Below are 10,037 nucleotides of genomic sequence, written 5' to 3'. Positions count from 1 at the left end.
CCCGCGACGGGGCCAACCTGGTCCCTCCGCGGCTGCTGCAGGCACAGCCAGGGTTAAACCGCCACCTTTCGTGCCTTGGCTAGCGCCCAGATGCTTATTCTTCGCCCCAGGAGCTCCTGCTGCTGCCCGGCGTGGTCCGTGCTGCCCTGCGATACGGCTGTGGAAGAGGAGCGGTGGGCTCGGGGTGTGAGGGGGATAAGCTGTTAAACTGCTCTGTGGAACGAGGCTGCAGCCCCGGCACTGCCACGTAACCCTTGGGTGACAAGCAAATCTCTTTGCTTAGTGTCAGCTCCTTGGTCAGCCCTTGGAGTAGGCTCTGGGTGCAAAGGTACCTTATAACTCACTGTCCTGAAGTCCTCCCTGGACTGGAACTGGAGGTTGATGCACCCTTTGGAGGGAGATGCACCCTTGGGTAGTCAGCACAGACAGTGCTGAACACATTTTGCAGAGGCTTCTGCAAGGGGAAGCACGCACCAACAGCCCCAGTCTGAATCAACTGCACGTGAAGTTTTGTGCTTTTAACCTTCTGCTTTATCTGGTAAATAACTGCTAAACTTCTCAGAGACACCCTCCCTGACATCAAAGCACTGACTTGCTGAGATCAGTCAGCAGGGGAAGTACAGGCTGGTTTCAGTTTCTGTAGCTGAACACAAGCAGCCCCCTCGGTCCCCTCAACTGTCCCACCTGTGGCACAGCCTGTTCCTCCACGTGCACAGACAACCTCAAACCCAAACCTGCAGCTGCCGTTAGTTACTGATCATTTCATGTCAAACCCTGTGCTGGGATGGTCATGGAGGTACAAAACGGACCCTCCCGTGGGGATTACTCACAGCAGCAGGTCCAGCATGCCTGGGCCTGGCAGCAGGACTGCACCTGCAGGCAGCAGTGGGAGGTCTGCAGAGGAGAAGGGTTTGTTCTGCTCTTCCTCTGACCCCACAGAGCTGGTTCTCCAGCGGTGCTGGGCTCTTGGCTTGCCAACTGCTGGGTGGGAAGCAGCACAAGCAGACCCTGGGCATGGTTTCCAGTTGTACCCACCCCTCAGTGGGTAAGAACATCTCTAACACCTACCATCTGGTTTGAGCTGTGCCACAACTCTGTGCCCTGGACGCCTGTAGAAGGGACATCCTCTTGCCAAGGGAAAATGAGGTTTGGAGTGCAATCTCTGAGATGCACTTTACTGTAGGCCCTGGAGAGGAACACACAGAATGGCCTTGGCGTATCTCCAGGAGGAGAGGATGTTGTGGTTTTGGAGGATAGTTTTCCACAGATGCACGCAAACGTGAAAAAAGCATTGGGACGTTTTATTTTTCCTCTCTCTGCAACCTTCATCCTGGGAAAGAGGATTTCTAGTGAAGCCGTTAAGCCTTCCGTAAATGAGGTCATCTGGCAGATTGGGTGTGTAACACCAAAATACTACAGGGCAGGTAGATGTTTGCTTTGAAACACAAAGCCACGGAGAGCCTGGGTGAGTCCCAGAGCTGCCTCCCCAGCAGTGTTGGCAAGCAGGGACAGGTTCCCAGGACAGCAGAGCCCTGGCCTGGAGGCATAGACCGAAACACCAGGAAACCTGGCTGTTCATAGGCCAGCTCCTGGGGGAGGGCTGATGTTCCACAAGCCCTAATGGGTCCTCATCTCACCGTTTCCTTCTCCTCTCATCCCAGTTCCTCTCCCAGCTGCTGGGGTTCCTGATCAGCGTGGTCAGCTCCATCTTCTGTGGCCACCTGGGGAAAGCTGAGCTGGATGCCGTGTCACTGGCTGTGTCCGTACGTATCACTCCAATTCCCCTCAGATTTAAAACACACAAATTAGGTATTACAAAAAAAAAAACACCTCAAACCTGTAGGAACGTATGTGTGAGGGCCCTGTGCATCAGCAGAGCCTGATGCAACACAGACATCACACCCACCAAAATATTCTTCCTTTTGCCCTGAACACAGGCAGGAGAGGGGAGCTGAGCAGGCAGTGCTTGTGCCAGTGTAAGGCCAGCACCTGGGCTGGGAGCAGCACTGGTCCTTTAGATACTCACCCCTTCCTAGAGGATCCTTTTCCCCAGCAGAGGGGAGAAGAGTCTATTTAGTTAACAAGATTTGTTATTCTGAGAAATAGAGAAGGGCTGGAAACTTCCCAAAAACTTGTAGCAGAACTGTCTACCCACCCAGCTGGGAGGGACTCAGTGCTCTGGGCCAGAATCCCTGTCTCTCCTCCAGGTTATCAACGTGACAGGCATCTCCATCGGGTCTGGTTTAGCCTCAGCATGTGACACCCTGATGACCCAGGTCAGTGGCAGCTCCCCCTTTCCTGTGCCTGATGGGGTTTACCTGGTGCTGTCTCGCCTCCTGTGCAGTGTGATCTGGGCACAAAGAGCAGGGGGGTGGCAGCTTCCAGACAGAACAGGGTTACAGACACCCTGGCTGGAGCCTGCTCCCTCCTTGGAGCTCCCTCAGGGAGCCCTGGGTCCCTTTGGGTAGCAAAGGGATGTGCAACCCACCTGAAGGCCAGTGACACCCAACCAGCCTGGCATTCACCGCTGCAGGATGTGGGAAATGCATTTAATCAGCTTGTTGTTGCCCTAAGAGTTTGCCCAGACCCTTTGGCTCCCTGAGACCCCCACCTTGGTCCTCTCTCTCCTCGCTCAGACGTATGGCAGCAAGAACCTGAAGCAGGTGGGCACCATCCTGCAGCGGGGCACCCTCATCCTGCTGCTGTGCTGCTTCCCTTGCTGGGCACTCTTCGTCAACACTGAGCAAATCCTCCTGCTCATCCGACAGGACCCCGAGGTCTCCAGGTCAGGGGTGAGATCCAGCCCTTCTGGATCGGGCTTTTTGCTGTGGGTGGGTTGCTCTGTAGTGTTGAAATCAAGCCTCTCTGGAGCTTGAGCACAACGCTGTTTGGCTTGGCTCTTGCTTTGCTGTAATACCAACTGGGGAAACAACTCTCTTTCCAGGTTAACTCAGGTCTACGTGATGATCTTTATTCCAGCACTTCCTGTAAGTCTCTGCTAAAGCTGTTAGAAGCTCTGTGTCCCTTAGTAACATGAAGGAAAGGAGGGAAGGCCTTTGCTGTGTGTCTCACAGGGCAGGTTTAGGGTTTTACAGTGTGTCCCTTGACTTTGTGCCTTAACAGATGTGCATTGGCCAGCAGCTGCTGGACCAGCAAACACGAGGTCTCTGATCTTCCTGTGCAAAGGCTTTTGCTGTGGCCACACAAGTGGTAGTGGATATTGGAACCAGGGGCTCCAGGCTCACTCTTAGCTCCAAAATGAAGGCTGGAGCTTGCTGTTCACACACTCACAGCTGCTGGGCTCCAGCTGGTTACTCCGACTTCTCTAAGGCAGGGAACAGTATCCCTTGGAATAAGGGTCTGTAGGTTTATCCTTTCTTCTAAGCTTTCCAAGCTTTCTCAGGCTGATGGGGAAGCATAGGAGATTTTCCATCTGGAGACTGATCTTTCTTCCCAATGGGAATGGGAGGTGTCTTCTGTTACTCTTTTGGGTGCAGTGCTGGCAGGTGCCACACTTCAGACAGAGCACAGGAACGGGGTGTCGGGAAGGTGCTGGCTGGGGCACCCCAAGAAGGTGGTGGGGGGACTGGTCTGTCAGGGTTCAATGGTCTGATGATGAACTGAATCCTGACTCTTGCAGGCGACGTTTCTGTACCAGCTGCTGACAAGATATTTACTAAGTCAGGTATTGTATAACCAGCCAGTTCTGGGCTGTACATTAAAGGTATTCCCAGGAACATGGATAAAGTTGGGGATCTGAGTTCATCCTGTTCTTGGGAGAGCTGGGCTGAGCAATGTGTGATGTATAGCCCCCCAGCTGGCCCTGGGAGAGCTCACAGGAACCACCCTTAGCTGGCTCCATTTCCCTATGGCTACTTCCCAACTCTGTTTTATGGGTTGCACCAGCTCCTAAGCCCTGCATGTCACCTTCTGCACGTCACCTGCATGTCTAACACAGCTCAGCCTTACCTGGAACAGGAGCTGGCTTTCTCCTTGGGCACTGCTGAAGTTCTCCCTTGTGTTTACTGGATGGGGCTTGGCCAGCACTGGGGAATCAAAGTCCAAAGTCCCTCCTTGGCTTCCAGGCGATCATTCTGCCTCAGGTGTTGACCGGGATTGCAGCCAACATCCTCAACGTGGCCATGAACGCCTTCTTCCTCTATGCACTGAAGCTGGGCATGGTGTAAGTGTGAGCAGGGGTGGTCACAGTCTCTCCCTGTGTGCTCAAGGCTGGGGGGGTGTCCTGGGTGCCCAGTTCTGCCACCCTCTGCCCCCAGACAACCAGCCTGCAAAGATGAGGCTGGAGGGAGCAAGGCTTGTGTGGTACAAGGCTTGAGCAAGACCCACTGGGTCTCTCCTGCTGTAGCTGAGGAGATTGGGAAGGATGTCACTTGTAACTTGCCTATCTCCCTCTGCAGGGGCTCTGCTTGGGCTAACACTGTTTCTCAGTACACCCAGGCCATCCTCCTCTTCCTTTACATGTGGTGGAAGAAGATCCATGTGAAGACCTGGGGAGGTACTGTTATAGTTTAATCCTTCAGAATACCAGTGTCTGACCCTGGGAATTTGGCACAGTCACCAGCATCTGACAAAGGGATTGTCATCCCCTCACAGTGGGAAGATGCTGAAGTCATGTCCTCAAGGCCTTTACTGTAGCTCCAAATACATTCTTGTTGAACATCCTGTCTCAGGAATGCAGCATGGCATAGCAGCAATCCTAGGCAGGTGTCCTGTGAGCTGCAGTGATGGTTGTCCTCTGAGACTGTCCAGAAGAGCATATGGTTCCCCTTTGGGGATGGAGAGGGAGAACATGTGTTCATTTTGCTTCACGTCCTCGTTGCAGGTTGGAGCAGGGACTGCCTCCTGGACTGGGGCTCCTTCATCTGGCTGGGAGTGCCCAGCATGATCATGATGTGCATTGAGTGGTGGACCTTTGAGATTGGGGGCTTCTTGGCTGGTGAGTCCAAATCCTCTTTTTCCTGTGGTTCAACAGGCTGCCTTACAGCTGTACCTGCTCTGGTGGCTGCTTCTTGACTGTGTCCCCAGAGCTCCTCCTGCCAGCAGCTTCCTCACCTACAGGACCGGGTCTGCAGGACACTGCAGGTGTTCCCATCCCTTCAGTGGGAACCCTGTAGTCGCTGCCTCCTTGTCAGCAAACAAAGGAGGTGATGAATCTTTTCCAGGGCTGGTTAGTGTGGTGGAGCTGGGTGCACAAGCCATCATCTATGAGCTCGCCTGTGCCGCCTACACGGTAAGAGCTGGGTGTAGGAAACCCCAAACAGCCTGGGAGCAGCCCCCAAACAGTGGCTCTGTGGTCAATCTGAGGTGGGAACAGGGGGCAGTACCAGGCAGGTGATGCCTCTCAGACCTGCCACAGCAGCTGCACATGCAGGGTGTGCTGCAGATGGAAAATCCCTTTACTGCAGCCGTGCCCAGTTTGTCCCAAATTCCCCTCTGGAGAAGAAAAATTTGCTGCAGGCTCTGTTGTCACTGCAGGCTCTGCTGCCACTCACCTCCTCTTGTCTCCTGCTGCTCAGGTGCCTCTGGGCATCAGCGTGGCTGCGAGTGTCAGGGTGGGCAATGCCTTGGGATCGGGGGATGTGGTGCAAGCCAAGACCTCCTGCATCACTGCACTGCTGTGCACAGGTGAGCTCAGGTCCTGCAGAGGGGAATGAAGGGCAATTATCAGCAAATAGTTGAGTTCTCACAGGGCTGGGGACCCCCCATAGGAACCCAAACCCCACTTGTTTGGACCCCTCAGGCGCAAGGCAAGATCCTGACTGCTCTTTTCTGTTACGAGCCTGGTGCAAAGGCTTTGGTAGTTAAAACTGCAATTTAGCGTTCTGCCCTCCCCCTCCAGAAGGCAGAGGGAGTATCTGGGGAGAGCTTGAGGAAAACAGACTTGTCCTCTGCTGCAGTATCACTTGGAGGTCAGCCAAGTCCAATCCCCATCACACGAAGCCTTTGAGGTCTGGGCCTGGATTGGGAGCAGGACGTGCTGCCCTTGAAACAATGTGACTATTTCTTTTTCTTTTCAGGAGTTTTTGCTGTGCTGGTTGCAACTTTACTGGGAAGCCTAAGGGGTGTGGTGGGATACATCTACACCAATGACAAGTGCGTTAACAGCTTTCTCTCGAGTATTATCACCTTCTTGGAGGGTGTTATTTATATCCCAGAAGCTGCTGACAGATAAGAGTTCATAAACCCCCACCTGGCAAACATGTTCCCAAAGGTTCCTTCCCGTTGCTTGGAAGCACAGAGGTTTCTGACACTGGGGCACTACCCTGGTAGCAGGCTGGGATCAGGGAACTGGGATCAGCCTTTGCAGCTGGCTGAGGGAGATATGTGGGAACCTTAGTCCTTGGTGCTGCTTGCCCTGATCAGTACATACATCTTCCCAACAGGGAGATCGTTAACTTGGTGTCCAAAGTGATGATCATTTTTGGTCCGTTCCACTTGTTTGATGCGACAGCAGTGAGTATTCCAGCGTGTGGAGTGATTCCTCCCTGCAGGCTGGGGTGCCGTGGAGGGTGCAAAGCTGCCTGTAGCTCACTCTTGACCTGTTAAAGTGATGCAGAGAAGCCAACTGATAAGCTGTCAAGGCAGCTGATTGTGGTACCTCGGTGTCCCCTGTGCTTGTAGTTGTCCCTTGGCATCGCTGCAAACAACCCAGTTTTTCCTCCTCTTTTCCCCTGGCAAGGCTCCAGATTTTTACTGTCTTATCAAAGCAGCACAAGTGAGCAGCTGGGTGTTCAGAGATATTGTGTGCTCCCAGCATACTGGCAGTGCTCATAAACTCATTAGGTAGTAATTTTGACCTGTTTCCTCGTACCATGTCCTGGGGAGAGGGACCTGGGCAGCATGGGAAGCTCTGTGGGATCTGCTGGCAGTGCCTGTTGGTGTCGGCAGCTGGAGCAACAGGAGCCCCACACTGTGTGCTCCAGGACGTGGCTTTGCTCCCTCCTGGCTTTGCAGTTCAGTGCTGTGGGTTCCCCTGTTTCCAGGGCCATGCCAGGCCCCGGGTCTGCTGTAGTGGTACCTGACAGGGATCCCTCTGCCCGCCCTCCTTAGGGGACCTGCGGGGGAGTGCTGCGGGGCACTGGGAAGCAGAAGCTGGGTGCCATCGCCAACGCCGTCGGATATTACACCCTGGGCCTGCCCATCGGCATCTCACTGATGTTTGCAGCCAAGATGGGGGTCTTCGGTACGTGTGTCCTCCACCTGGCACTGCATGAGCTGCCGTGAGCAAAGGCCCAGCCCTGGAACTCGTGCCGGGATCTTCCTGTGGATCAGTGGGGCTGGATTGCACACTGGTGTGTTTGGGGCAGGCGCTGAGACCCCCCATCAAATGGGGGCTGAGATGTCCCAGTAAATCCAGGCTTGCTCCCAGCTCCCCCAGGAGCTGTTTCCTTTCCCATCGAGACTGGGTTGGACATGGGGCAATACTCTGACCCCACTGAGGTCCCTGGGCTTGTGGCAGTAGCTGACAAAGGCAAGTTTTTCTCGAGCCCTCCCTGAAGTAACTTTCCATTGCTGCAGGTCTGTGGGTTGGGTTGATCATTTGCATCTCTGTGCAAGCCCTTTCCTTCTTGGCTTTTGTCATCCGCATGGATTGGAAGAAAGCTGCAGAGGAGGTGAGACTTGTGCTTCTCTCTGGAACACTTGAAAGATGCTGGGTGAGTTCCTGTCCCAGTACAATGCAACAGCCCTCTGGGAGAAGTGAACTGGGATCTGTCCTTCTCCTGTAGCAGAGGAACAATTTGGTGCTAAGCATGCTTGTCTTGGGAGAGTGGAGAGTTTTCTGGGCTGGGCAGGACACCCTTGCCCTGAGAAGAGCAACTCTTCCCTGTGTTTTTAGGCTCAAGTCCGAACTGGAACAAAAGTACAACTGGAAGATGTGAACTCCAATGGCACAGCTGCTAACAAAACATCTGCTGTGGGTATGTAACCAGGCCTGACACTGAGGTGGGAGCCCAAATTCTCCACCCAACCCCTTCCTTTCCTTCCCAGTCATGGCAGCCGTGTCTGTCCTGCAGGCTCAGATGGCTGGAAAGAGCACAGTGCCTGGTGCTGGTCCCAGATCTGCCCTTAGTGACAGCGTACAAGATACTCTGTCACCGTGCTGGCTGCTCCAGGGAAGAGCCTGGGCTGCCAACCCATGTCTGCCTCACCTGGGGGCAGCTGCCACTTTGCTGGGGCATGTCCCAGTGTCCCAAGCTTTGGGAAAGGGTGCCCAGGACTGTCACTGGCTCTTGTGTAGCATCAGGCTGGAAGCCCCTGAGTTGGCAGCTGGGCTTCCCTGCAGCACTGGCCTCTCTGTCACACAGATTACACCTCTGTTGACACGGACACCGTGGACACCGTGGCCTTGCCTGAAAACATCGTGGTGGGTGAGAGGCAACCTGACCATGAGCTCATCACACAGGAGGAGCCCGTTGTTGTTGTCCCTGCTCCTCGTGCCATGGCGTGGAGGGCCCTGATCCTCCGCCGTGTGCTGGCTGCTGCTGCTGCTGTGGCTGTCCTGCTGGTGGGCATCCTGGTCCGGCTCCTGACTGGCAATGGCTAGAGCCAGTGACACTGGGGAGTGTGCACAGAGCAGGAGGGCACGTGGTGATGTCCCAGGAGGATGGTGCGGGGAAGGAATTCCCCCTCACTTCTTTACAAAAAGTCCCTTTACTCAGTTTCTGGTTAACTCACAATGTTTTGTCCCACAGTCAGAGTTCTTAGAGGGGGTGAAGATGTGGCACTTGGGAAAAAAAGTGCTTGAGAGCTGGTTCCTCTCCTGCGTTGCACTGGGATGTCACTTGTGATAGGCGGGAGCGTATCCCGGGGCTGACCCTGGGAGGAGACAGGGTCCTTTTGCTGCTGTCCTGCCCCCTGAGGGCATTTGTCCATATCATTTGCTAATGGCAGGGGCTCCTGCTGCCCACAGCACATTTCCTGGCCTGTGCCAGCATCTTGCCGTGGCAGAGCCCACTTGCAGCTGCTGTGGCAGCGCAGGGCAAGGTGGATTCAGCTGGAAGATGTCTGGCTGCCATTTGGGTGCTGGCTGCTGGCCCCTGGCCCCGCTCCCTCTGTGGCGGGGCAGGCACAGGGCCTAAAGCAACTCTTCTTTGCACTTTTGTAAGGTGGGATTTTGATACAATGAAGTTTTCTGAGTAAATGTTGGGCTGTTTAATGTGGTGTGTGCATGACCCTGGTCATTGGCATGACTGTGCTGTTAAGAGGAAAGACATAGGTCTGGTTTGTGCAGCCTGACAAAGCCTCAGGCTTCTGACCCTGAGGTTTGGGGCTGGCTCTGGGTATAGTGTTATCACTCTGCTCCCCTCGAATACAAAAGCAAGGTTTGTGCTCCTCAATTGCTTTCTGCACCTCTGAGTGCCAGGGAAGAGGGTGGATGTGTTGCACAGCCCTCCAGAAACACCAAAGAACTGCCATATGTCATAATGCAAAACCCCCATCCCTGCCTGCCCTCAGCACTGGGTCCCTCTGGCCCTGTCCCAGGCTCTTACCTGCAGCTGAGTGACTGAGACGTGGCACATGCTGGGCCCTTGGAGGTAAATCCCGTGTAAAGCAGATGGATGGCACCTCCCTGTCACCCTGGCTCGGGGTGCTGGTTACCTGTGGGCTGGGAATGAAAAGATGTGATGTAAACGAGCTTGAAACTGCCATCATCCCCAACACCCAGGGCCTCTGCCCAGCTGTGGGAGGTTGTGGCAGGTTCTGCCTTGCTCAGAATCCCGGGAGGTTTGGGGTGGGAGGTCTCGCTCTCCCCCATGAGCTACCCCAGCCCACCTCCCGCTCCATGCAGGAGCAGGTCTGAGCTGCAGAGCAGCTCCCTCTGCCTGCCTCCCCCGTGGGCCAAGGACACTATATTTGGCCTGGGGGAGCTGTGCCAGTGAAACCCGACACGGTGGGGCTGTGCCAGGCCGACAGCTGGAGCCAAGGGGGCCGGCTTGTCTTGGTCACTGTGATGAGAGGGGCCGAGACAGGCAGCGGCCCCACCACTGCCGGCAGCAGCTCACCAGAGACCACAC

The 10,037-nt window shown here is 54.9% G+C and overlaps 1 protein-coding gene across 1 annotated transcript; it reads left to right on the top strand.

The window, feature by feature from the left end:
* The first annotated feature begins 1,141 nt into the window (after positions 1–1,141).
* On the top strand, positions 1,142–9,715 carry LOC103763803 (multidrug and toxin extrusion protein 2). Its single transcript, XM_018076666.3, has 17 exons — positions 1,142–1,146; positions 1,616–1,763; positions 2,208–2,276; positions 2,637–2,785; positions 2,945–2,987; positions 3,641–3,685; positions 4,086–4,183; positions 4,419–4,516; positions 4,844–4,957; positions 5,184–5,251; positions 5,538–5,646; positions 6,039–6,114; positions 6,405–6,474; positions 7,072–7,204; positions 7,540–7,634; positions 7,859–7,940; positions 8,328–9,715. The coding sequence occupies exons 1-17, from the start codon at positions 1,142–1,144 to the stop codon at positions 8,564–8,566; spliced, it is 1,641 nt and encodes a 546-aa protein (XP_017932155.3). The 3' UTR covers positions 8,567–9,715.
* Positions 9,716–10,037: the final 322 nt, after the last annotated feature.

The sequence above is a fragment of the Manacus vitellinus genome, unplaced genomic scaffold, assembly GCF_001715985.3.
Source record: "Manacus vitellinus isolate BGI_N305 unplaced genomic scaffold, ASM171598v3 scaffold_32_pilon, whole genome shotgun sequence".
Taxonomy (NCBI): Eukaryota; Metazoa; Chordata; class Aves; order Passeriformes; family Pipridae; genus Manacus; species Manacus vitellinus.
The sequence above is the reverse complement of the archived record's forward strand: the minus strand, read 5'-3'. Positions and strand labels throughout refer to the sequence as shown.